Source organism: Poecilia reticulata, linkage group LG20 (genome assembly GCF_000633615.1).
Source record: "Poecilia reticulata strain Guanapo linkage group LG20, Guppy_female_1.0+MT, whole genome shotgun sequence".
Taxonomy (NCBI): Eukaryota; Metazoa; Chordata; class Actinopteri; order Cyprinodontiformes; family Poeciliidae; genus Poecilia; species Poecilia reticulata.
The window spans coordinates 18,465,070-18,490,634 of record NC_024350.1 but is presented as its reverse complement, the minus strand read 5'-3'; the positions used below and the strand labels follow the sequence as shown (position 1 = coordinate 18,490,634).

General features: G+C 39.0%; 1 protein-coding gene across 2 annotated transcripts in view; it reads right to left on the bottom strand.

The window, feature by feature from the left end:
* Positions 1–1,749: 1,749 nt before the first annotated feature.
* Positions 1,750–25,565, bottom strand: part of LOC103456703 (cadherin-20) — a 97,566-nt gene continuing 73,750 nt past the window's right edge. For both annotated transcript variants that reach the window (XM_008396410.2, XM_008396411.2), the window contains exons 5-12: positions 19,893–20,060; positions 17,030–17,217; positions 14,625–14,878; positions 10,205–10,341; positions 7,968–8,089; positions 7,181–7,298; positions 4,227–4,478; positions 1,750–3,776 (exon numbers count right to left, since the gene is read on the bottom strand). In XM_008396410.2, coding sequence (XP_008394632.1) covers positions 3,253–3,776; positions 4,227–4,478; positions 7,181–7,298; positions 7,968–8,089; positions 10,205–10,341; positions 14,625–14,878; positions 17,030–17,217; positions 19,893–20,060 — 1,763 coding nt within the window. In that variant the 3' untranslated portion in view covers positions 1,750–3,252. The remainder of the gene's footprint in view (positions 3,777–4,226; positions 4,479–7,180; positions 7,299–7,967; positions 8,090–10,204; positions 10,342–14,624; positions 14,879–17,029; positions 17,218–19,892; positions 20,061–25,565) is intronic.

Below are 25,565 nucleotides of genomic sequence, written 5' to 3'. Positions count from 1 at the left end.
TGTCGTCTTCAGAGGTTTTTGTGTTGTGTTCTTGAGGGGTTCTTGGTGCAGCGCCCCACAGAGGCAAGGAGAGGAACAGCTTTTTCAATTAGCTTGATTGGTTTGACTCAGTGCGGCGTGAAAGAGAACCGCAGCAGCTGAAAATGTAACAAACTGCAAGTTTGGTCCCCAATCGAACCAAATCTACTGGTGAGAAAACGCCACAAGGTGCCATTGTCCTATGAATACATAATCGGCTCAAATCATCAACCCTCCACCGGCAGGGTTGACAGTTTCTGTGAGATGTGCAAACTAATACTTTGTTTGCTAGAAGGAAGAGAATATTTGGAGGAAAAATGTCTACAAATATACGTTTCATTCTTCATGTGTCAGATTGGCTTGACCTGCTCTTCTCTCCAGAGCCTGAGGGTTTTCTTTCCGCCCCCTAATTTCCAGCAGAGCGAAGTGTTTTTCTATTCGGCATTAGGGGATGATTCAGTGGGTTTGCCGCGGTTTACCCTCAGTAGGATTAGAGCTGCAAGGCTTCTTATTATCTTGAAGCGTTTGAGCTCCATTGTCTGTTAGGGAGAGCAGTGGAGCTTAAGACAAAATTAGCCCCACAGAGCCTTTCGGTGGCAAAGCTCTTTCCTGGAAATGGCCGTGGGAGAAGTCGACAGCGGGGCAAATGTGAAGGAGAGGATGCCGCGGTGTTGCATCTGGATGTAAGGGATTAATTTATACTGCTGGATGGCGCAGAGAAAGGCAGTGAGGAGGAAAGAGGCTCTGGGATGTGAGCTCTATGTGCTGAAAAATGACAAGAGATGTATGCTGAAGAGATGAGAATGCAGTAGAAGTGAGTGCAGATCCTCCTCCTCGTCTTTGACAGTTTTTTGAAACTACAAAATGACATTCAAAGAATATAAAACAGTTCAACTTTCTTTTCCATATACTGCCATTGGGGTACAGTAGCAAAAACAAGCAAATGACATCAAAATCCAGCAGAAATTTACCTCAAAATGAAGCATTTTAAAATCTCCTAAAAGGTAACACTGTTTTCATGTCAGACGTTTAAAGATCAGACCTACTCTGAATGTTCTCAGCATCTCTTGACTAACAAAACCAACCAAGTTTTTGTTTACCTCTTAATCCCAATAGGTATTCACACAAGCCCTGTTTGGTCCGCTTTGATCCAGCTCCAGTGCATTTTATAGAAAAGTCTGTTTTGTTTGGGGAGGTCTGAATGCGTAATCAACCAAAAAAGCAATCTCTGATTTGCCTACAAACCTAGGTTTAGATTCGGTTGAAATGAACTCTCGGGCAGTTTGGATGCCTATGTGAACGCCAAGCGGACTGGAGACCACTCCTAAATTAGCTTTGCTGGTTGCTGGTTGCATTCTGGGTAGATGCAACCAAAACATATGTAAGAGTTTAGCATTAACAGGAGCAATATCTTGTGGTCTTTTACCAACAACAAAAGAGAAATCCTACAACCGCTATAACCTGATGCCACTCCATTTTATTTCCATTTTGTGCAGACCGCTCATTCATAGCAAGGCCAAAGAGTGCTAACACTAAGCCAAGAGCTTTTCAAGGAGTAATAATTCATACCTCTTTGATTGTATAATTAAAAAGTTTTGGACTGGGTACATTTTGAACTTCAAATAATTGCCCAATTACCCCCTAACACCACTGCTGATGTCATTTCTCTTGGTATTGTGTTTTTATGGAGGTGCTCACTCTAAACTTTAGCTTAATTATTGTTCAACAACAAACATTTTTTAAAAAAGCTTTTATTAACAAGAATACAAAAAATATCTACATTCACATACCACTTGGTGCAGTATGACTCACCGTATTGAATTCAAGTAAATCTGCCCAATTCAATAATGAAAAAGCACTTTTTACATCTTTCTCAGTTTCTAAAATCCTTATTTCATATTTTGGTGTTTCCGTCTCTCTTGGATTCTTTTTTTTTTACTTAAGTCTTTTTGTTCTTTATACATTTGGCACTTATTGCAGGTTGATCAGTGTCCCTGCAGCCCAAACGGTTGGAGAAAAGCAACGTGACGGTTGGAGCCTCTCCGCTGTCGGACTCCGTTTGGCACGGCGGTGGGATCGGAAACGAAAGGCGACTTGGTCGTGTGCTCGTTCAGATTTCTGTCCAGATAAACCTCCACCCTGCCTCATGGCAACTTCTTTATGCTTTCAAGAAAACTGTTTGGGAATCGTAATACAAAGGGGTGAAAAATGACAGACAACATCATAATAAACACATCGAAGACCCATATGAGAATACAACGATACCATTGATATAGATCACTGGACTGGACATCACCTATTAGCCTCTTTAGATAGTGATGCCATTTCTGTGCCTTGAGTCATATCCACAATCCTGAGAGAAAATCAGGGTTGTCAAGTGCGTTTCACTTAATTGTTCAAATTACAAAGATACATTTTCTTAATGGAAACATGGAAATTTCTGAAAAAATAAACTTCTTTTTTTTTTTTTATTAAAAGGTTTTTGAGCTAGCATCAAGTACATTTTTTAGACTGTATTGAAATTAGTTTCTTTCGCAAAACTGTAATGGAAACACTTTTTTCACATCACAGGAATCACATGATCAACAACCGGATGTTACTACTGGCAGAAACGACAAAGAAGACGACATGAAGTCGTAGTAGTAGGAGGATGATGGCACGGCATGATTTTTTAGGACTTCAAATTTCACTGACACATGATAGTGACGTAATGTCCAATCCAGTAATTTATACCAATGAGTGTGACTTTTAGAAGCATTGAAAATTCCTTTCTAGCAAACCGTAGGTGTCTACTGTCACAACATATGTGATGTTTTTAAAAGTTTACGCACAGTGCTAGTTGAAGAACCCAAATAAATTAAAACATAAATATAAAAGTTGAAACAAAGGAGTAAATTAGGACCAAAAACACATCAAAACACTGACTTTCTCTCAGAAGAAAACATCTCTGTGGTGCAGGGAGTTTTCATCTCCAGCTCAAACACTTTGAACCAAAGAGGCTCTGTCTCTGGGTGTTTCAGACCCGAGGAGGGGGTTAACATGTGCTTTGAAGCTGTTCCTCTACCGGGCCCCATGAGGCCCAAAAATCCAGCCCATCTTTGAAGAAGATTTAAACCCGGCTCAGACTGCCTCTGCAGGTTTGAAGGCCTTCAAGGCTGCTGATAATCCAGCCTTCGGATGTAGAATATGGGCGTCCCAGCGTTGTCTTCTCATTTGTGTTTTGCCTTTCTTCTTCTACCACATGGGAGGCGTGTTTGTCTCCAGCACTCCATACATCTCTGCCAGTTTTTTAAAGCGTGGCCCCCAGTCGTTCAGGTAGTCGTACTCATGGTCGCCGTTCGACGTTCCCGACTGCAGTGAGCTGAGCGACTCTGCCACCGAGCCTTCGCCTTCGTACGCGTACGTCTGCAAGGAGTCGTACGGCGGCGCGCACGGGTCCAGGTCGGCCTCCAGGAGCTTCGCCAGCACGTAGCCGTGGACGTTGCTGTCCTCGCCACTGCCCACGCCGATCACGCACGGCTGAGGGACGTAGCGCGACAGGCTCTCGATCTCCGGCATCATGTCCTGCCGTATCTTGCCTAGAGGGTGGTGCACTTCCCTGGGGTTCCACATGGCGGCGATGTCGAAGGCCTCGGTGTCCTCCTCACCGCCGCCTTCGTCGTCGTAGCGTACGATGTTCTCGTGCACATTCTCCTCCTCGTCGCAGAGGTAGGGCTTTTTACGATGTGTCCGGAGGGAAAGCATGAGGAGAATCATCACTGGTGAAAAGAATAAAAAAGTGGAAGTCGGTACAAAACCTTACCAGAATATTTATGTACAATTTTTTTATTTTTGTACGATGCATTTTCTTTATTTTTTTTTACACTTGTACAACCACATTATAGTGGAATTACAGCTATCATCCCTTACAAAACAAAATCTACTGTAGTATGATGGGAAATATTCAAATTAATCAAATTTTTGGTGTTTAAAGATTTAATTTTTGGAAAATCTGGATTTTTTTTCAAATTAAATCTTCAAAAATTTGAGTAATCATTGAAATCAATTAATTGCTCAGCGTTAATATCTGTATATAAATGTGAAACTGGTTCTTTTTAATATTTCGCTAAATTATTAAGAGGTTCAAGGAGCCACTGGTGGCTTTGTTCAAGGAAAACCACAAGAAACAACTTGTTCTGCACAAGTTGCAGCGCTGGCTGCTCACTCACCCAGCAGGACGAAGATGCAGGCCAGAATAGCAATGAGCGCTCCTTTGCTGAGGCTGGCAGGCAGGCTGTAGGCCTCGGCGTTGCACGACATGACATTTCCCTCCTGGTCGCAGCTGCACACCCGGATGGTCAGAGTGCTGGTGCTGGTCTGCATCGGCTGCTCGCCATCAGACACGAAGATGGGCAGGTAGAAGACGGTCTGGTCCTGCTGGGACCAGCCGCCGCGGCGCGTCAGGATCCACGCCGTGTTGTCTGGAGACAGCAGAGATAAGGTTCAGCTCTGACTGTAGGGAAGGTGAAAGTCTTGAGACCAGCATTCGGTCGACATTTATAAAGCCGTCTATCAATTGATCTCTTCTTACTGGAGACCTTCTGAGGTTTTTAGAGCTGGATAAGAATTTCTGCACAGTATTGTAGCATAAGATGCTCAAGAGTCACTGTGAATCTGTTGGAGATGAAATGATTAATCGTGATTAATCAATTATTGAAATCATCGTTGAGTAATTTCACAATCGGCAAGACTAAAAAAAAGCTAATTTGCTGGAAGAACAACACAATTAAAGCAACCATTGAACCAAAACTGCAAATAATACATACAGTGTGCATTTGAGATAAAATAAACCTTTTTTTCTGAAAATATTTTAAGATAAAATATATTTATTTGAAACAGTTCTGGCAGATTCAGATTGAGCTTCACCAGGTTCAAATTATGTAAAAAAAAAAAAAAAAAAAAATTTATTAAGCAACTTTTGGTTTCAATCAATCAAGTTTATTTGTTTAGCACATTTCAGCAGCAAAGCGGTTTAAAGAGCTTTATTATTATAGAAATGATAAATTAAATATTGACCAACGTATTTGATGTGCATGAATCTGAGTGATGGCACTTATCAAAATGTAATGTTTGTTCAGTTGTTGACTGCATGGTGTTTTCTTTATCACTTTGTAATTTTCTGTTTTCATTATGTGCAGCACCTTGAGCCGCCTTGCTGCTCAAATGTGTTATTCAAATAAACTTGATTGATTGATAAAAATACAAAGCCAGTAAACATTACATTTGATCAAGTTACACATCAAACTGTTGGTCAATGTTTCATTTATTATGGTTCTATCAGTTATTAATCGGTTAATAGATATAAAATAATCAGATCAGCTCTACACTGTATTGATGTTGAGTCAAGCAAAGACTGAACTTTTATTCAATTTTGTATTTGAGTATTTTTTAGCTTTAGCAAACATTTTACTGCCTGAATTGTTTATTTATGTGCCACTTTTAATGTTTTTCTAATATTGTTTAAAAAAAGGCTTAGATGGGTAAATGAAAAATCTGCAGAATGTGCCAGTTTTTCATCCGATTAATTGATTACTAAAATAATCGTTAGTCGCAGCCCGAGAGTCTGTGGGGGATGAAGTATCTGCAGTTTTATAGTAATTAGTCCCAGATGGTTGTTCAGGGACGTTACAGCTGTGGAGGTTTAAGCGCCTGACTTCCATCCAGTAGATGCACCTACTGCATCCAGAGCTATTAGGACAACCGACACTGATAAGATGCTCATACTGCAGCTGATTAAGGAGGAGATTAAATCATATATTAGTTTTTGGGACTTTATTATGGTATAAATTGAATCTATAAAACTAATTTCACACTGATTTTGGGTAAGTTTAATACAAAAACACATTTTCTTATAAAGTATTTTGTGTAGCTTCTAGTGCACTTGAAATAAGACAAAACTAAAATTACAAATAACTTTTTAGCAAAATGTGGAGTGGAGTATTTTGACACAATAACAAATTTTGTTGGACGATAAATTCGCAAAGAAATTACAACAACAATAATGTTGTTTTGAGACTATTTTTAAGTAATAAAATGGTAGTAATGGCACAATAATGTGAGTTTGCCCTTCAAAGATCCATCCATCTTCTTACACCCTTGTCCCTCAGTGGGGTCGGGAGGGTTGCTGGTGCCTCTCTCCAGCTAGCGTGCCGGGCGAGAGGCGGGGTCACCCTGGACAGGTCGCCAGTCTGTCACAGGGCAACACAGAGACACACAGGACACACAACCATGCACACACACACTCACACCTAGGGGCAATTTAGACAGACCAATTAACCTGACAGTCATGTTTTTGGACTGNCTAGGGGCAATTTAGACAGACCAATTAACCTGACAGTCATGTTTTTGGACTGTGGGAGGAAACCGGAGTACCCGGAGAAAACCCACGCATGCACAGGGAGAACATGCAAACTCCATGCAGAAAGACCCGGGCCAGGAATCGAACCCAGAACCTTCTTGCTGCAAGGCAACCGCTCTACCAACTGAGCCACTGTGCAGCCCCCCTTCAAAGATCAATAAACTTTAATAACACTTGACACGGGGACTATTAAAAAAACAACACGACCAATTACAATAATTAAAAACAGAAATAAACACACAGTCAATGCAATAAATGAAATGGATTATAAAATTGATCAATTTTATAATAGATAAAATTGCTGTAAAATATTAATCATTAGGATGGAAATGGTCAAGTACCTTTTTATTTATCATGCAATTTATTTCTAATAATCTGCCAGTGGAACAATTTTTTTTATTTAAAACAAGTTCTTGATGAAAAGTTAGTTTTGCCTTATTTATAGCGTACTAAGATATTTTACAGTTAATTAGTTCTTTTTCGTGAAAATAAAGGAATTATTTACTCAAAACAAAGTCTTCTATCATGCTGAAAAAGTTACTTTTACATTTGTTTTGTCTTATTTCAAGTTCACTAAGATATTTGCACTAGAAACTGGACCAAAACTACCTGGTAAGATTTAGTTTTTTGCAGTTAATGCAGCAGACAGTAGGGAGTTCAGGCTGTTGCTCCACGTGGAGCTTCGTTTGTCCTGTACTGGCAAGGACAGTCGGGATCGGCTCCATGCAGCTAACGCTGCCGCGCTCAGTGTTTCAGATCATCTACCTTGGTTGTCTCGCAGCGTGAAGTTGGGGTTGTTGGCGGCCTCCGGAGCCAAGCTGTAGTAGAAGCGTTGGCCCCCCAGAGGTTCGTCTGGATCCACCGCCGTCACGGTCTGGATCAGCTGGAACACAGCGACAGTGTGATTACTGCTCTGAACCGCAGAGTTTCACTGGATGATTATGAAATAACAGAACATTCTCCAGTAATATAATGGTAACGGCAGCATATTCTAAAAGAACTGGAAGACATTTTAAATTTCCAAAATAAACAAAAGACAAATAAAATGAACTATGAAGTCTCTGTAAACAAATCTTTCCTTCAAAAAAGCACCAGACTGAAGACTTTTACCATCCAGTCTTTGGTAGAGATTATTCGAATCATTGATTTATTGCTTACTGCCTATTAGTTACTAGTGACTTATTATGGACCATTTCAGGTAATATTTCTTTTTAATCTACTGTTAAAAGTAACCAGAACTGCATAGCTTGTTTAAGATCCACTAATGTGCAAACAAATTAGTGATTTTATTTTATTGTTTGCCTTTTTTAAGACTACAGCTGGTGTCATCAATAGTATCTTCCAATAACACGTAATTAGAAAGTCATATTTTCAAATTTTCTGTCAACCTTTAACACCAAAATCCCTTTGGGCAGCTGGCGGAGATGGCAAGACTTCAAACTGCATCCACTGATGCTTTTAGAATCACATGATGCCGTCCGTTCAACACAACTCTCACTTGTCTAAGTGTGAATGATCCAAACCAATAGATTTGTAACTTTGGTCTCTGTACCTGTCCTGCTTTGGCGTTTTCACACACAAACGTCTCCAAGTAATGCGACAGCGACGGTGGATTGTCGTTGACGTCCAGCACCCTCACAGCCACAGACACGCTGGCGATCTGCGTGGGGTTATCTGCAGAAGACACAAAGATGCTGTCAGGCGTTGAGCTCCCGGTGGGACTTGCTTAATCTTCCCCTCATTTACTGCCAACCCGCAGCACATTACCGCTTCTCACGCTCCCATCACAATTCTATTACTCTTCATTACAGTCAGCGATTTGCATACCTTAACCAACTGTGTAATGGGCTATAAAAATACAATTAGAGGGCGGTAACTACTTTCTCAGGTTTCATCACACGATCGATCAGTCAGCAATGTGACTTTGATTCTGGAGGTCAAAGCTCCACGGGGTCTAACGGTGTCCGACCTACAGAGTCGGATTGCTCCGCCCACTTTAAATGTCAACATTTCTTTCATTTACTGATGTCTTCTCAGGAAAACATTCAAGTTGGGTGTCCTTTTTTTATTTTGCTGCTGATACAAATCGATTTTTTTTTTCTTTTGACTAAAAGTGCATCTTACATTGGTTTGAAAAAGTATATTTTTTTACTTTTTAAGCTTCATTGTACACATTTTACACATTTTTATCACAGTTTGAAGGTTTTTAGGATGGATTTTCACCAACTTAGCTCAAGCTCAGTTACACCGAATTCTCAGTCACAATGGTCTAGTCAAAGCCCAGAACGAAATCTAACACATTAACATATGGAAAGTTTTTGATCCGTTATATAAATGAAAGCTTGTAGCATCCGTCCATCCACCTGTCCGTCCGTTCATCCATGTATTTGTGCTTTAGTATTCATATTGAATAATAATCATACTCTGGTGATCGTAGCTATTTTTCCAACTTCTTCTCAGATTATTTATTATTGCATTGTGAGTAAAAAGCGACAGAATCCTTGAGAGTAAAACTGGAGGAAGTGTGTAACTTTATTTTGTCTGTCCTCTAAATCAATCGGATTCCCTCTGTTCTCCCTGTTGATTCTCGTTCTGCCTCTTCATCGTTTCCTCCTTCCTGCCACGCTCTGCCTCACCAGGTCTTCCTGCTGCTGCCCTCAACGTCTCATTTTCAATTAGCCGCCACGCGAGAACTTATTTAATCAGCCGGTGATTCCATTACCGCCTCCTTTAAGGTGTGTCGAGCAAACAAAGACTCTTCCAGACAAACAAAGCCATTGGATGAAGGATGAAGGTGACTTGGTGCGTTTGCTGATGCGCAACAGGAGTTATTCTAGATCAGTCTTAAACTTTTTCAGGACCACTTAACCCATTTAACAGACACTCGCCTAACTTGAAACTGCCCCACATTAACACGTCCTATTGTTGTCTTAGTTCATCTTAATGAGGATTGTGGTGGTTTTTTGTGAATGTGACTGGCCATGACAAAACCATGAACAAGGCCGTGTGGATTCTAAGCTTTCCAATAATGTCAAACACATGAAAATCAAAAAAGAAGTTGTGTTGTGTGCATTAGTAACATTTTAGAGCTTTTGTAACTTAGAAGAATAATAAAATAAAAACAGATTCAGGTTGCTTTGGAAGAAAAGAAAATCTTTTTCTATAAATTGTATTTATTTGCAAATTAAATTATTTTTAATTAAATAAAAATAACAGTAGCTGTTGGCGTGTGAGCAGAGCATTATTAAGTATAAAAAAGTAATAAATAAAAATGCTCACCAATTGAGACTTCTTCACGGCATAGAATGAGAACTGTTCAAAAGAATTGAATTGTTTGTGAATGACGCATCAATACTTCGTTTGGTCCTATAAGTAATCCTGGGTTGTTTCATTTCCACCAGTATATTGGGGGGGCGACTGTGGCTCTGTGGGTAGAGTAGTTGTCTTACGATCGGAAGGTTGTAGGCTCGATTCTAGCTTCCTCCTCCCACGTGTTGATGTGCCCTTGGGCGTACAACCCCAAATTGCCTACCGAGCTGCGTATTGGTGTATAAATGTGAGCATTTGTGTGTGCTAATGGGTGAATAGACTCTAGTGTGAAGCGCTCATACTGATGAGTGGTCAAAAATGATTGGATAAAGCCCCTTAGTCAAGTTACCATTTACCTTGCAGACCATTAGAGGGCCACAGGTTGAGAAAGACTGTTCTAGATCTTTAGGAAGTATTTCTGCTTCAAATTGAGTCGCATTTTGATGTTGGTGGAGTTAATCTGGGTTATTTTCTACTCACTCATCTCCATGGCCAGGACTGTGATGTTGTGCCATCCCACCTCCTCTCTGTCCAGCGAACGCACCGTCATCAGCATCCCAGAAGTGATTTCAATGTAGAAGAATTTCTCGGGGTCGCTGCTCCTGTCGATGGAGTACCTGCAAACCAAAAAATGACACTTCAAACAATCGGCACACTGCAAATAAACCGTCGTCTCAAGAATTTTTGGTCTAGTGCTTGTTTTAAGTCAATAACTCATCAATATTGGTAAAGAAGTACTTGTTCCATTGGCAGAAAAATTCACTTAATATTGTCCTGTTTTGGGTAGTAACTAGTGACATTTACTCAATTACATTTACTTTTTTGAAAAAATTTAATGTTAGGAGTATTTTTACTCTGCTGTACTTTTTACTTGAGTAAAAATATGTCAACATAGTCATACAGTTTTTGGGTACTAGTAATTTTTCATCGATGTTGAGGAAATATTGACTTAAAACAAGTTCCTATATCTTGCTGAAAGGTTATCTATGTTAGTTTTGCTCTATGTCAAGTGTGCTAGGATATTTTCACTTGAAACTAGATGAAAAATACTTGATAAAATTTGATTTTTGCAGTGATATCAACACATCAGCGCTGTATAAAGTGCACTTCTGCGTGTTTTTTGGTGGAGCTGTAATCCTGTCTGAGGACCGCCGCACGCTCGTATCCGATGCTGCGCGTGCATGCGTGTGTGCGGCGGAGAGATAAGGCATCTGGCAGCTCCTGCAGGCGCAGCGAGGAGACGGCGTTCCTGATCGGAGGCTTAATCAGAGTATCTGCTCCCCGTGCCAAACAGGCGGCAGGAAAACACAAACCTGCAGAGAGCTGCTTTGGCTCATCTTCTGTCACTGTGGGCCGATTTCCAACAACAGCTCCTCTGAGTGAGCAGAGCTAAAGCAAGATACCCAGAGGAAGGAGCAGGATGCTGACAACTGAATATGAGAGATTCTCAAAGTGAGATCATTTCTACAAAGGAAAATTTCACTAACTCTTTCCTGTTGAGGATTTTTAAGTATGTACTAGGGATCCAATTTTTCCCTTCCGATACCGATACAGATATCTGAGGTTTGTATCGTTTGATACCGATCCAATACAGCTGAATTGACTGAAAATGACATAAATGTACTGAGTCACACTACATTTACAGGTCCTTCTCTAAAAATTTGCATATTATAATAAAGTTCATTATTTTCCATAATGTAAGGATAAAAATTGTCATATATTGTCATATATAAATGTCATATATTTTAGATTCATTGCACACCAACTGAAATATTTCAGGCCTTTTATTGTTTTAATACTGATAATTTTGGCAAACGGCTCATAAAAACCCAAAATTCCTATCTAAAAAAATTTCCATTTTTCATCCGACCAATAAAAGAAAAGTGTTTTAATACCAAAAAAGTCAACCTTCAAATAATTATGTTCAGTTATGCAATCAATACTTGGACGGGAATCCTTTTGCAGAAATGACTGCTTCAATGCCGTGTGGCATGGAGGCAATCAGCCTGTGGCTCTGCTGAGGTGTCATGGAGCCCAGGATGCTCATCCAGAGTTTTGGGTCTTGCGTCTCTCAACTTTCTCTTCACAATATCCCACAGATTCTCTATGGGGTTCAGGTCAGGAGAGTTGGCAGGCCAACAGTAACACCATGGTCAGTATACCAGTGGTTTTGGCACTGTGAGCAGGTGCCAGGTCGTGCCGAAAAATGAAATCTTCATCTCCGTAAAGCTTTTCAGCAGATGGAAGCATGAAGCTTCCATCTGCTCCAAAACCGCCTGATAGCTGCTGCATTGACCTGCCCTTGATAAAACACAGTGGACCAACACCAGCAGCTCCCCAGACCATCACTGACTGTGGGTACTTGACACTGGACTTCTGGCCTTCTGGCATGTCCTTCTCTCCAGTCTTCCTCCAGACTCTGGAACCTTCATTTCCGAATGACATGCAAAATTTGCTTTCATCCGAAAAAAGTACTTTGGACCACTGAGCAACAGTCCAGTGCTGCTTCTCTGTAGCYCAGGTCAGGCGCTTCTGCCGCTGTTTCTGGTTCAAAAGTGGCTTGACCTTTGACCTGGGGAATGTGGCACCTGTAGCCCATTTCCTGCCCATGCCTGTGTACTGTGGCTCTCGATGTTTCTACTCCAGACTCAGTCCACTGCTTCCCCCAAGGTCTGGAATCGGCCCTCCTCCACAATCTTCCTCAGGGTCCGGTCACCTCTTCTCGTTGTGCAGCGTTTTCTGCCACACTTTTTCTTTCCCACTGAGGTGCCTTGATACTCTGGAATCAGCCTATTGGTTCAGAAATGTCTTTCTGTGTCTCACCCTCTTGCTTGAGGGTGTCAGTGATGACCTTCTGGACAGCAGTCAGGTCGGCAGTCTGACCCATGATTATGGTTTTGAGTAATGAACCAGGCTGGGGTTTTTTAAAAGCCTCAGGAATCTTTTGCAGGTGTTTAGAGTTACTTTGTTGATTCAGATGACGAGGTTAACTGCTCGTTCAGAGAACCTTTTCATGATATGCTCATTTTTTGAGGCAGGGATTTTGGGTTTTCATGAGCTGTTTGCCAAAATCATCAGTATTAAAACAATAAAAGACCTGAAATATTTCAGTTGGTGTGCAATGAATCTAAAATATGACAGTTTAATTTTTATCATTACATTATGGAAAATAATTAACTTTATCACAATATGCAAATTTTTTGAGAAGGACCTGTATGTCTGTAATCAAATTTATTTGACTGCAGCAGTACAGCACATTTAAATACACCAATAGCTTCACAAGTTTGGTCAAACAGGTAAAAACAACTTTAATTTGTTCAGTCAGTGCAGTCCCAACACATAGCAACACTGTTGAGTATTGGAACTTTGCAGAGTTTTATACTCTGTTTAATTTAAAATAAATGTAAAATAAATAATAAAGAAACTGAAACTGACAAAAACAGGATGACTACCTTGATCAAACTGCTTGATTGAGGTTTTGTTGGCCAGGTTTCAAATCTGTTGATCTAACAGCTTCTAGCATGTCAAAAGTTTTTCCTTTTTTCAGCAAACTGACATGAAGAATCCATGATTAAAGAAGAAAACTTCTTAATTTAGTCACAAACCTTCAAAAATGATAAAACTGGTGTAATGCTGCAAAAACTGTTAAAAAAGTGATGATCCTGTCAATCAGTGATGGAGATTATTGTTCATTTTTATTTTCTAAAGTTTAGAGCAAAAATGTACGAGGCATGTATTTAATAATCAGTGAACCACTGATTTTAATAAATTTTAATAATAAAATTTTATAAAAATTTTATAATTTTTAGTTTTAAACTAAACTAAAAATAATCCACACAGAGCAAAACACAATACTTTTTGACTAGTTTAGTAGATTTTTAGATATTTTTTTCCATTAAGAGCATTGGAAAATTATAAAAATGTTTTTTTTTAAAAGATATTAAATCAACATAACACAAATGCGAGCCCGTGAATTGCATTTCAATATAAAATGTTAGTATATGAACAATAGTTAAAAATTGCTACCACTTCCTCTCTTTACATCAAAATGACAGGCAGTTAATGGGTAAGCGACACAAAACGACAGATTTAAGAAAAAAATGTATGGTAAATAATTTTAATTTTGTTAATCTTGAAGCTAATTGAAGTTTTATAGAGGAGCTGATATTCCTTCATATCACTGACCTCCTATTAAGAGATTTCTGCCTAATCAGTTTAGGAACGGTTTAATCTGAACACCAACATCTGTTTTTATAAAACAAAAAGTCAGTGCTGTGTACTGGTTAGGGTTGAAACTGGTCAAACTGGTTCTTTTATCAGCTAAAAGCACATATTGATCAGTATCTTTTTCTTTCTGAGGCTTCAGCTGTGATCAGCTTTAATGTGTGTTATAATGCTGCCCTCTGGTGGTGGAAAGGTAACATTACATATAATTTAATCCCTTGGATACTTTGAAACTGATTCAAAGACTTGGAAATATAAAGATATATAATTCTGACCTTAAACAAATACTTGATAGTTTCAATATTTTTCTGTTTTTAAATAGAAATAAGTTGCAATAAGTTTGAAACTGCTTTATTTATGTCTTATTTTTGTCCCCTAATGTTTGCATTTGAATGCACCTTGAGTGTTTTCTTTATTTGTATTTGCCAAAAATAAGAGAATTAAAGATTTTCTTTAGGAAAAACGACTTTTTCTTCTTATTTATATGTTGATTTGTTGTGAACATCATCTGAAGAAAAATTAATTGAATCCAAACAACTTTTGTACTTTTTTTAACCTGACGTTAATCAACCTGACAAAATCTACTGCCTGAAATAATCACAAATAAAAACTGTGAATTGGTAAAAGGAGAAAATAACAAACTGTAGTGTGAATGTGTGTTTTTTCTTCTGCTCACCTCACTGTGTTGTTGGCAGCGTCGGGATCTCGCGCCGACACCGTCTTCACCACCGTCCCGATCTCGGCGTCTTCCATAAGCTCGATGTAGTACGCCGGCGAGCCGAACAGCGGCGGCTCGTCCACGTCCTCCACGCTCACGTGAACGATGGTGACGTCCTTGAAGGGGCCGCGGTGCCGGAAGGTCGGGTCCAGGTGGGTGTTGGCTCCCTCCACCTTCAGGGTGTAGCTTGGCTTGTTCTCGAAGTTTAACGGCTTGAACAGACAAGCAGATAATCTGGATTATGACGTTTGATTTACATGGAAAGAAAAATGGCTGCATTTCATTCATGCCACTAACTAAATAAGGCAGACATTAGTTTAAGTTAATAACTTAAAAAGTAACTTTTTATTGGGAGCAAGTATGTTTATTTTTATTATTTAAATGTAAAACTTTGTGTATATTAACTTTTTGGAAAAGAATTTCATAATATTTCTGTATTTAATGTTTTGTGAATTCTTTCACATTTTTATTTAGTAATGGTAATGTACAAGTATACAAGTATACTATACACTATACTACACTATACTATAGTGTATTATATACAAGTATAATTATATAAATTACATATTTTTTTCATTTAATATTTTTATTAATTGGTCCTAATATATCACTGATACACATATCCAACTTAAAGCTGCAATTTCATATTTTTTAAAAGCTTTTAGTTAAATAAAAAGTGAAAATACATATAAATGTAGAAAAAGAACTATTTAAAATTTGACATTTCGTACATATTTATTTGTACTGGTTTAAATTGTAAAAAGAAAAACTTGTTTAAATGCTTCATTTCATGTTATAATAAATAATTTGTATTATTGAAATTATTAAATATATTGGAGATCTTTAAATGCTATATTTTATTAACAATAATGTCTTTTTATATTTATTCTAATTAACATAATATATTAAATAATGAATACTGTCATACTTTTTATTTTCATTAATATTAAACCTCGTTTTTCTTTAATTTTCAAATGTAGTTTATAAAGGGAAAATATTGTGTGTGTGTGTGTGTGTGCGCGTGTGTGTGTGTATATATATATATATATAATTATGATCGGTGACTGATCGGCATACCTCTAGTGTGTGTTTTTTACTGTGTAGAGGTATGCCGATCGATCCGTCACCGATCATAATCGGCCGATTTATGTGAAAAAGTGCATGATCGGCGATCATTGCCTCTTGTTGCCGATACCGATCACCTGCATCTCATTTCTCAGCCTGCCTGTGCAGCTGATCTCTTTCCTTCACACTGCGCAAACGCGCAGCAACAAATCCTAAGCGATGTGGAACTATAACGCACTGAGTGAATGGGGAAGTTTGCGTGTTGCGGCGTAAAATTGAAGCACGTCAAAATGCATCAACACGACAAAGCTAATACGACATAAAAACAATGGCATACTTGACTGAGTTTGGCACAGCTGCTCTCGCTGCTACGCTACAGGTAGTAATATTTCACAGACGGAGCGCCGCTTCTGCTCCACCTGGTAGTGACTCTCACACCGAACCTCTGCTTAAAGCTGCAGCATCTAACCTAAAAAAATAAATTTTACATACTTTTTAAAACTTTCGCTGTCCTAACATGAGACAGATAATCTCTAAAAAACAATCGATCTCCTCCCTGCTCTGCATAATTACTCCGCTCAGTCAGAAACAGCCACTCAGAACTAGCAGTAATCAGCTAGCCGCCATGCTATCAGGACGTTTTCATTCAGTAACTCAGGATTGTTTATTGTAATGGATCCTATATTTGCTTTTGAATGTTAAGTTTTATACTTGAACTTTTTGGCAATGTTGAGAGGTTTTATTTTGGCTCTTTGCATTATTTAGCCTCTTCAGAGCCTCCATATGTTATCAGTCTGTTAAAGATAGTATTACCGATAGCAGTACAATTTGCACAATGCTGTTATGTTTTGTTTTCTTCTTGGAAAAAGTTATTAAAAACAAGTTTTTGTCTAAATTAAGGTGAATTCATGGTTCCTTTTTCCACATAATGTAACCGGTAGTGTTTATGATAAATAAATAAAAAATTATGTGATCGGTATCGGTGATCGGCCCTCATGGGTGATCGGTATCGGCAGGAAAAAACCTGATCGGCACATCCATAATACACACCAACTAACAAAAACAATGCAAACCAAGAGGTTTACAGGCAAAAATAATTGTAACAGAGAAGCTAAAGTCAACCACTTATTTTTGAATTGATATTTTACTGAATATATATAATAATTTGTACAATGTGCAGTTAATTGTGGCACCAATGGCTATGTATCAGGGTTATATATGATTTAGAAATCAGCAAAATAAAAAACATCAGCATTTATTTGAAGGAAATCAATCAATATCTGCACTGAAATATTTACCTTTTTTACGGTGATGATGCCAAAGAGGTTGGTGGCGTCGGTGCTGATGTCGAACGTGTCCCTTCCGTCTCCGTCGATGATGCTGTATTTCATCTCTGCGTTGACCCCAATGTCCCTGTCCTTGGCCCAGATCCGACCCACCACCGAGCCCACAGGGGCCGACTCCGGCACGCTCATCTGATACAACCCTGACAATGCAAACCAGCCGCGGTTCACTCATTTGTCCTCTAGAGGGAGCCAAGCACCTTCCTTGTATCGGAACTGCAGCTTGACTCCAAATCAGAGAAACATAAATGGCTCCATAAAGTCCTGATACGCTGCCTTATGGGCCGGCGAGGTCTTCATCTACCGCTTAACGTCAAAGAAAAGGTGTCAGCTGCCCAGTGTGGTGTGATCGGGCAGCTGATCAAACCTACACTGAGTGGCAGCGCTAATTGGTCAGAGCTAATTGGTTATGATGAAGGTGGAAGTGGGTGGTGAGTTTTCTTTCTCTTGGGGACTGAAGCCATCAGTCAGCCATCTGAACATGACCAAAGAGAGAGAGAGAGACGGCCCTGGATTTTAATGTGGAGTTATCATGAGCTAAACATGGAGCTGGACTGAAAGACTCACCACCTGGATGCTTTTTGGAAACGAAACGCATCACTGGATGAAGAATAAAAACACAATCTTTAGCAGTGAATCAGGATGTTTTCCCTCAGCATAGTCTGGTAGGGTTGGTTCAATTGTGAACCAAAGTTGCAACGTTTGTTACATTTTCAGTTGGTGTTGTTCTCTTTCACACTGCATTGTCAATTAAACCAAACTAATTGAAAAACCTGTTCCTCTCCTTGCCTGTGGGGGCGCTCCACCAAGAACTAATGAAGGAAACGACACAAAAACCTCTGAAGAAGACACTGAGCTCAACTTCCTTCACAGAATGGAAACAAAAGCGTAGTAGCGTGACATTTTAGCGGTTGTAGGATTTCCCTTAGGTCTTTGGTAAACAACCACAAGCCATTTCTCCTGCTAACGCTAAACTTGTGGGTTTGGTTTGGTTGTATTTACCCAGAATTCCCTGCATCACTCCACTGTTTTTGGAGGGGTCTCTGGTCTTCTTGGCGTTCAAATATGCATTCAAAGAATTCACTTCGCTGTTTTAGCCCAGTTGTGCATTCACACCTTCCCAAACAAACTGGACTTTCTAGACAACAAAATGGAGTTGGATTAAAGGGGATTAAACAGGACTATTGGGAATCCAGCCATAGATCCTTCTCTTTTTATTCTTTAGAAAAAAACTTTAGATAAATGTTCACATCTATGCTGATGATACAGTTCATTATTTCTCCTGGTGACATGTTGCCATTTGATGTCTGTTAATCTGGATTAAGATAGGTGGAAAATAAATCTGACTTTATTGTGCTTCCACTCCATTTTTCTCTCTGGATGAAAAGCGGCTAAATAAATCAAAACTGAGGGGTTTGTGAACTCTCAGCGCGGTAAGAACTGCCGCTTTTTGCACTTCATGAAGAATTTGTGATTTTCTTAGAGTGGAGTAAAAGCAAGCAGTGATTATGTTTAACACTCTGCTGTATTTGGCATGATAACACCAATTTCTTCCAATTTTAGGCACTTTTTGGCAACTTCTTACCATTTTTATCATCAAGTTAAAACATTATTTTTGTTCTTTTTTTCCCCCCTCATTTCTTGGGTGAATACTTTTATTTTGACGGTCTGCAGGAGTAAGTGCGATGTAAATTACATGTTTATATTATCGCTCATTTTTAGCTTGCATCTCTTTAGAGCTCAGTCTACTCTGGTCAACAATTTGCAGATCTTGTTTTTTTTTTTTTACTTGTACTGTTTTTATCTTCTTGAAAAGGTTCAACACTTTGAAGTTATTAATAATAACTATTTATGAAACACTTTCAAAGTGCCATAACCCACTATATGACCATCATGATGTGAATAAGTTGAGGAGTGATCCCAGGAACAAAACTGGGCTGAAATTGTTTTTATGTACTTCTGGATCCCATGAATATTTCCTAATGGGTCTGAACAGAAAGGAGTGAAGCACATCCCAGATAGAGGTTATTATGTTCCCTTAAAGTGGCAGTGTTGTGTATTTTCCTGGAATATAATTCCATTTTATAGCACAATCACTGTTAACTTTAGTTACAAAAACGCTTTCTATATGCATCAAATAAGACTTAAAGTTTGACGTTGTATTGTAATTGCTTGAAATTGGGCCTCTGTCTCTTTAAAAACTCCTGCCCTTTCTGAAACTGCGGCTTCAGGAAGTCATCCCAACATGGCTCCTCTATGAACCCTTTAACGACGTTTTTAGCAGCGTTTCACTGAGAAGTAGCTCCTATAATGAGCTCAGCAGATGTGCAGTTTCACCAAGTGTTTGCCAATTGCTGCTGGCTAGTCTGAAGGAGCTCAGTGGGGGAGGAGCTGCGTCTCGAAGGTGGAGTTAGGTCCACCCATTTGTTTTGCACAGCTGAATGGTTGCCACGGACATTATAGGATTTCTCAAACATGAATGAAAGAATTGAAGGAATGTTTTTGATGAGGGGATAACGTTATAACATGATGGAAAGCTGGAAAAATTAAATTTTACAAAATACTGCCCCTTTAAACACAATATCTGTAAAATAAAATTATTTAAAAATGAGCTTTCTTTTGTACTTTGTAAGACAATTGAGGCATATCTCTCTGTAAAAACAAAGGCTTGTTGCAGCAGCATCAGATATTCAAAGCTGCAGGCTGTGCATGCAGCCATTTGTTTACAGTAAATGAGCTGTTAAAAACTCGAGGAGGTAGCAAAGTGTGTGTCATGGTGGTGAAGATGCATCGTAAACACGCTCGGTGCTTTGCTTACGCTGGTCAAACACGGGCGGGTTGTCGTTGACGTCGCTCAGCGTGATGTTGACGGTGGTGGTCCCCGCCAGCCCCCCCAGCTGTCCGCCCATGTCTTTAGCCTGGATCAGGATGGTGTAGTTCTCCCTGGTCTCTCGGTCCATGTCCGTTAAGGACACCCGGACCACACCTGGGAGCAGAAGCCAAAGGTCACGGGGTCAATTAAAGCTCAGAGAAGGAGAGCTGCTCCAGAGTGTGTCCATGAAATAGATTTTTAAACATTTTCTGGTTGCATTTTTTTCATCAGTTAATGACTGAATGTAGTAATGGCACATAAATGGATGTTTGGTGACGCATAGTCATAAATTTCATAGCCTGTCACTAGGCAAGGCCAGGCAATGCTTGTACAAAAAGGGTTAAAAACAACATATAACAAGACTGAAAACAAAATCAAAGAAGAAAAGCAGAACTTGGACTAAAACGGAACAAATTTAATGCATGAAAAACCTTAAAAAGTATTTAATCTCCTTTAACATTTCCACATTTTGCCAACCAAACCCTGCAATCTTATTTATTGCTATTTTATGAAATAAATCAAAACAAAGTATTTGGCAATAAAAATTACTATAACCATAGGATGTGTTGATTTAACATTTCTTAGGACCATTCTTGATTTTAATTATGTACGAGCTCTGCAACTCTACAGATTAAAGTTTGCCTAATCACCAATTTTCAATTGAATCATCTTATCTTTGACTAGGCCATTCTAACACATTGATATCACTTGATCTATGCTACTTTGTAGCTCTGGTTGACAGTTTAGATCCATCAGCTGACCACCATCCCTGTCCTATATGAAGAATCACATTCCCACAGCATGATTCTGTCACCACTGTGTTTCAGTGGATGGTGTTTTCAGTGTTAGATTCCTTCTAAAAGCAGGTTATTGCATGTTTAACTCCAGAGTTACTGTGGTTCTCTGCTTAACTCTGATTAATCCGTAACTTCCTCCCCAACCTTTCCTTTCACTGCAAAAACACAAAATCTAATAAAGTATTCTGGTCTAGTTTCTAGTGCAAATATCTTGATACACTTTAAATAAAACAACTAATTTATAGATAACATGTCAGTAAGAAATAGGAGCTTGTTTTAAGCCAATAATTCCTTAATATTGATGAAAAAGGACCCTGTCCATTGGCAGAATATTTCGTGTATAAAGTGAACAATTTCTTGTTAAAGTGAATTTATCTGCCAGTGGAACAAGTAGTTGATCAATATTAAGAAATGACTGACTTACAACAAGCTTCTATTGTTTGCTGAAAAGTTACTTTTAAGTTAATTTAGTTTTATTTCAAGTGTACTAAGAAATTTGCACTGGAAACTAGACAAATATAGTTTTTTGCAGTGCTGTGGTTTCCTAATTGTTCTGTAATGTTCTTTAAAAAACCCTGAGGTCTTCGCAGAGCAACTGAGATTATATTCATAATAAAAAATGACATAAAACATGTAAAAGTTGATGGTTGTAACCTTGAAATAGCTGTGGATGCTTTGGATCTGTGCTGTTTGAGTGGGATGTGTTTGTGAAGTCTCTCAGGTTCTACAGTAGAAACAGTTCAGCGCATGTATCTGGCCTTCACCCTGCGACTCGACACTCTTATTTCACCAGAGTGTAGTCTTCATAAAAACCAGCAGCTACGCAGAAAACAAGAAGTCTGGGTCAGCTGATGTTTTCTACTCCAGTTTTGAGTTTTACATTGTGTTGACATCAGTAAAAGCCTTAAAGGCAGCACTTACAGTGGAACCCAGGAAGCTGATTCATTGCTCGAGAGCCATGCTGAGGTTTTATTGACAGGGGAGCTGTCGGATGAAGTAAAACAGGAAAGCTAAAAGGTTTTTGTATGCCAGCATTAAATCATGAAGGTCATTAAAAGAAGAGCTAGTTTTTCAACAAGATGTCTGTGTGAGGGTTTCCTGAAGTTGAGCAATTTTAGGAATTGGCTTTGCTTGCCAAATTCATGATTGTTTTCAATTTGGCAACAACGTGAATTGCATGTTTGGATAATTGTTCCCTCTGGTTCTGGATGCTGTGCAGCTGGAAGGATGTTCGCTCTTACTTTTTTTAAAAATTTCAAGCAGTTGTTGTGCTGCGTAACCATGACAACAAGGTCAAAAGCTGAAATAACACCTGAACTTTGACCCCAAATCGCAGACGAGTCAAAAAGGAGGACGTTCAAACTATCTCATGATTATATCCCGGAGTATGGGTGGGCGATAAGGGCTTTAGGTTTTATCACATTTTGTGGTGCTTTTGGTACCATCAGGACACTTAAAGAAGTGCAATCTGTATCACTAACCTGCACACAGGAACTGCATTTAATCATAATTTCAAATTTATTGGTATTTATTGATGGGTATTTATTGATGCACATTGCACAAATAGTGGAGAAAATGGTAAAAATAACAATCCTGACAACACAAATGGTTTTGTTTTTTGAAGCATAATTAGGAATTTATCATGGCAATGCTGAATAAAATGTCTTAGAAGTTTATCACAATAAATTGATAAAGGTTACAATAAATCCCCATGAGCTTTAGCATCCTTTGCTCGATGGTTCTGACATTTAATCGATTCAAACTAATTTTTCTCAGGGATTAGAATAAATCTTGCTCTCTTTTTTGATTAATCGATTTTATTAGAGTCACAATCAAAAGAAAGAAATCTATTTTAATCCACTTATCCTTATTTTAACAGTATGCATTCATTTAAATTCTTTATCCAGTCACATAATTGTCAAATACATGAGCAGTTCTACCAATGAAATGGCAGCAACTCGATGCCTTTTTGCATCTAGAAGTGTTGAAGAGCTGCTGAAGTTCAAAGCGAGCATCAGAATGGAGAAGAAAAGGGATTTAAGAGACTTTGAACTTGGCATGGTTGTTGTAGCCAGACGGACTGGTGCTCCTAAAGAGAGAAAATATCCAGTGTGTGGATGAAAAACGCTGTGTTGATGTCAGAGGAGAACAGAAAGTCGACACAGGAGCTCAAATATCTATTCGTTTACAAGCAAGGTGTGCTAAAAAGCATCTCTGGACACACAACACTAACTAGCTCATTAGCCTGAGGTTTAAACAGGCTCTGCTGTCAGGAGAAGCTGAGAGAAAGGGCGAGGAGGTGAGTAGCACATACACACTGGTGATTGACAGTGCTAAAACCCTCCTCCCGACTTTGATTGGTTATTTCTGACCAAGTTGTGCAGGTTTATATTTAATACTTGGAGCACTGGAAGAAGACAGAGTAGTTTTTCTATATAGATTATTGCTCTTATACTCTGCTGTCAAAATAAAGTGATGGTTTTGACTAATCTGTAAAAGGAATATATTTTTATAAAAGTTACGTACTGTAGCTTTAATTTAGCAAAATATGTTTTTAGTTTTGCTTGAGGTAAGTTTTGGCTTTTCTGGAAGAGTTAATGTGCTAAAAGATGGAAACACATTTACTGAATACGTTCTAAAGCAGATAACTTTCCCTTACCAGAGTATGAAACTCGGATCATTTCAAAGCACAAAGCTCCTGCCTGGACGGGAGGGAGAACGCTACATTTTTCTGAGCCAGTTTTCCTGTTTGCAACCTGCTTCAAACCAGTAAATAGAATTGTTTTTTTTCTCTTTTTGGCAACATTTTGAAAGCTTGCTCATAAATCACATGACAAAAACATTCCTTGTTTGCTTAGCCTTGATTCCAGCTTCATTTTGCAGACATTGTCTTATAAGCTGAGCCTCGGTTAAAGGCAGTCTGCCGGAGTTTTGTTGCTGACTTTGTCTGTTCCTGAGAACAGGGCAGGTCTGTTGGGAAAAGCGGATCCAACCCAGTATCACCAAGGTGGTAAACTGGAATGTAGATTCAGTGGTGAATGGCTGCTTCTCTTTTCACCACAGCAAACCAGTACAGCCTTGAGTTCACTGTTGTTTCCACTTGAGATGCTTCGGCTTCTCTAAGCTTTCCCATCTAAAGGGTTTTTAATTACTAATCCAAGGCTGCTGCCCAAAGACTTTATTACGATTTTTCTTTTGTGATATTTTTCCAAGCGTTTGTTTGTTTTGGTCAGATTTCCTCCAATCTTCTCCTCTGCAGGTCTAGAGTTTGATTTTTATGCATAATGTAATTTCCTCCTGTTTTCTAGTTATTTTCGTAGCCTTTGGTGAGTCACTGAAAAACAGAGATGTTGTTTTTGTTTTCTTCTGAAGTGACCTCTACATGTGGATACCTGAAAATAAAACCCACATTTTTCTGTAAACTCTAATTAGTTTTGCATTTGGAAAGATTCACTCCAGATAAAACTACAGTTTTATAAAAATGATCAGAGGCTGAAGGATTGACCCTGCAGTAACTAAGACTACAAAGTAAGAGCCAAATAACTGAAATCAAACCAACACAGCTTGGTTAAAAAAATAAGTCTAAAGGGCTAGATTTCAATTATAAGCTGAAAGTTTTGTTTTTTTTCCAGGAAGCCTCTTTCCACACTACAGCCTGCCTTCTGTCCTCATTATCAACAGAACAGTCACACTTTTAAGCTTAACACGTCGTCTTTGTCTGCTGCCATCAGTGAGTTTTTAGATGTAGCAACAAAAGAAACACGTTGGGTAGTTTCGTAGCAACAACAGGAACCATGCTGAGCTCCCCACATTTTGAGCTGGTTGGTTTACACAGGGGGCATAAAGCGAGCTCTGAAATCACTGCAGCTACATCTCAGAACGGTGGCAGAGAGGAGGGAAAAACGGCATCAGGAAGGTTTTTACTTTACCACTGGCTCCAAAAAGTTGACCTATCTGTAAACATTTCAATGCAAAAGTTACTGTTATATGATTTCCCCTGTACAGTGACACACGTTTTGTTAAATCCCCCTAAAAACAGATTCAGGAGTATCAGTCAGGAGAAGGGTACACAACATTTCCACCTTAATGTAAATGTACAAAGTTTAAACGGTCACCAATAAAAGCAAACATGTGACAAGAAGGACATCACAAAAACTGGAAAGTTCTGCAATACGGATGAAAAGATGAGATGGAAACTGTTCCACCAACAGGCGAACAGACACTGAATGACCTGCAGGAATTTCCAAAGTGACAACAATCTTCTTTGTTCTCCATGCAGCTCAGCTTTGGGTTACAAGACAGAAAGGACACATGCAGTCCTGGAAAAAATATACGTTGCTCTTCTGCTAGTCAGTCTGGAGTCATAGAGCGCGGCCACATTTAATTAGTAGTATGAACGACCATGCAAAAAAAAAAAAAAATCTGGTTTCAGCAAAGGATGCTGTGTGAACGTAGTTTTATATGCATCAGTGGTTAAGCTTCTCTTCAGTGGTGCAGATTAAAATGAGGCAGGCAGAATAAAGGAAAAGATGAAGCTGAATAATTGCTCACTTCTTGGTTTAAATTGAATTTGGATTGAAGGTTGAGGTGAAATAAGTAAGGTTTGTTTAAATGAAGCACCTGTTGAGCAGGAAATGACTTGATTATCTGCCGTCTGATTGGACAGTTTGATTTAAATCAGTGGTTCCCAAACTTTTCTGTGAGGGCCACATAACTTTTCCCTTCTCTGCTGGGGGCTGGAGTCAGTTTGTAACAGAAAAAGTGTGACGATTGCAGGAGTGCCTAAATGTAAAAATGTATTGTTTTCCAAAAAGCACAATCA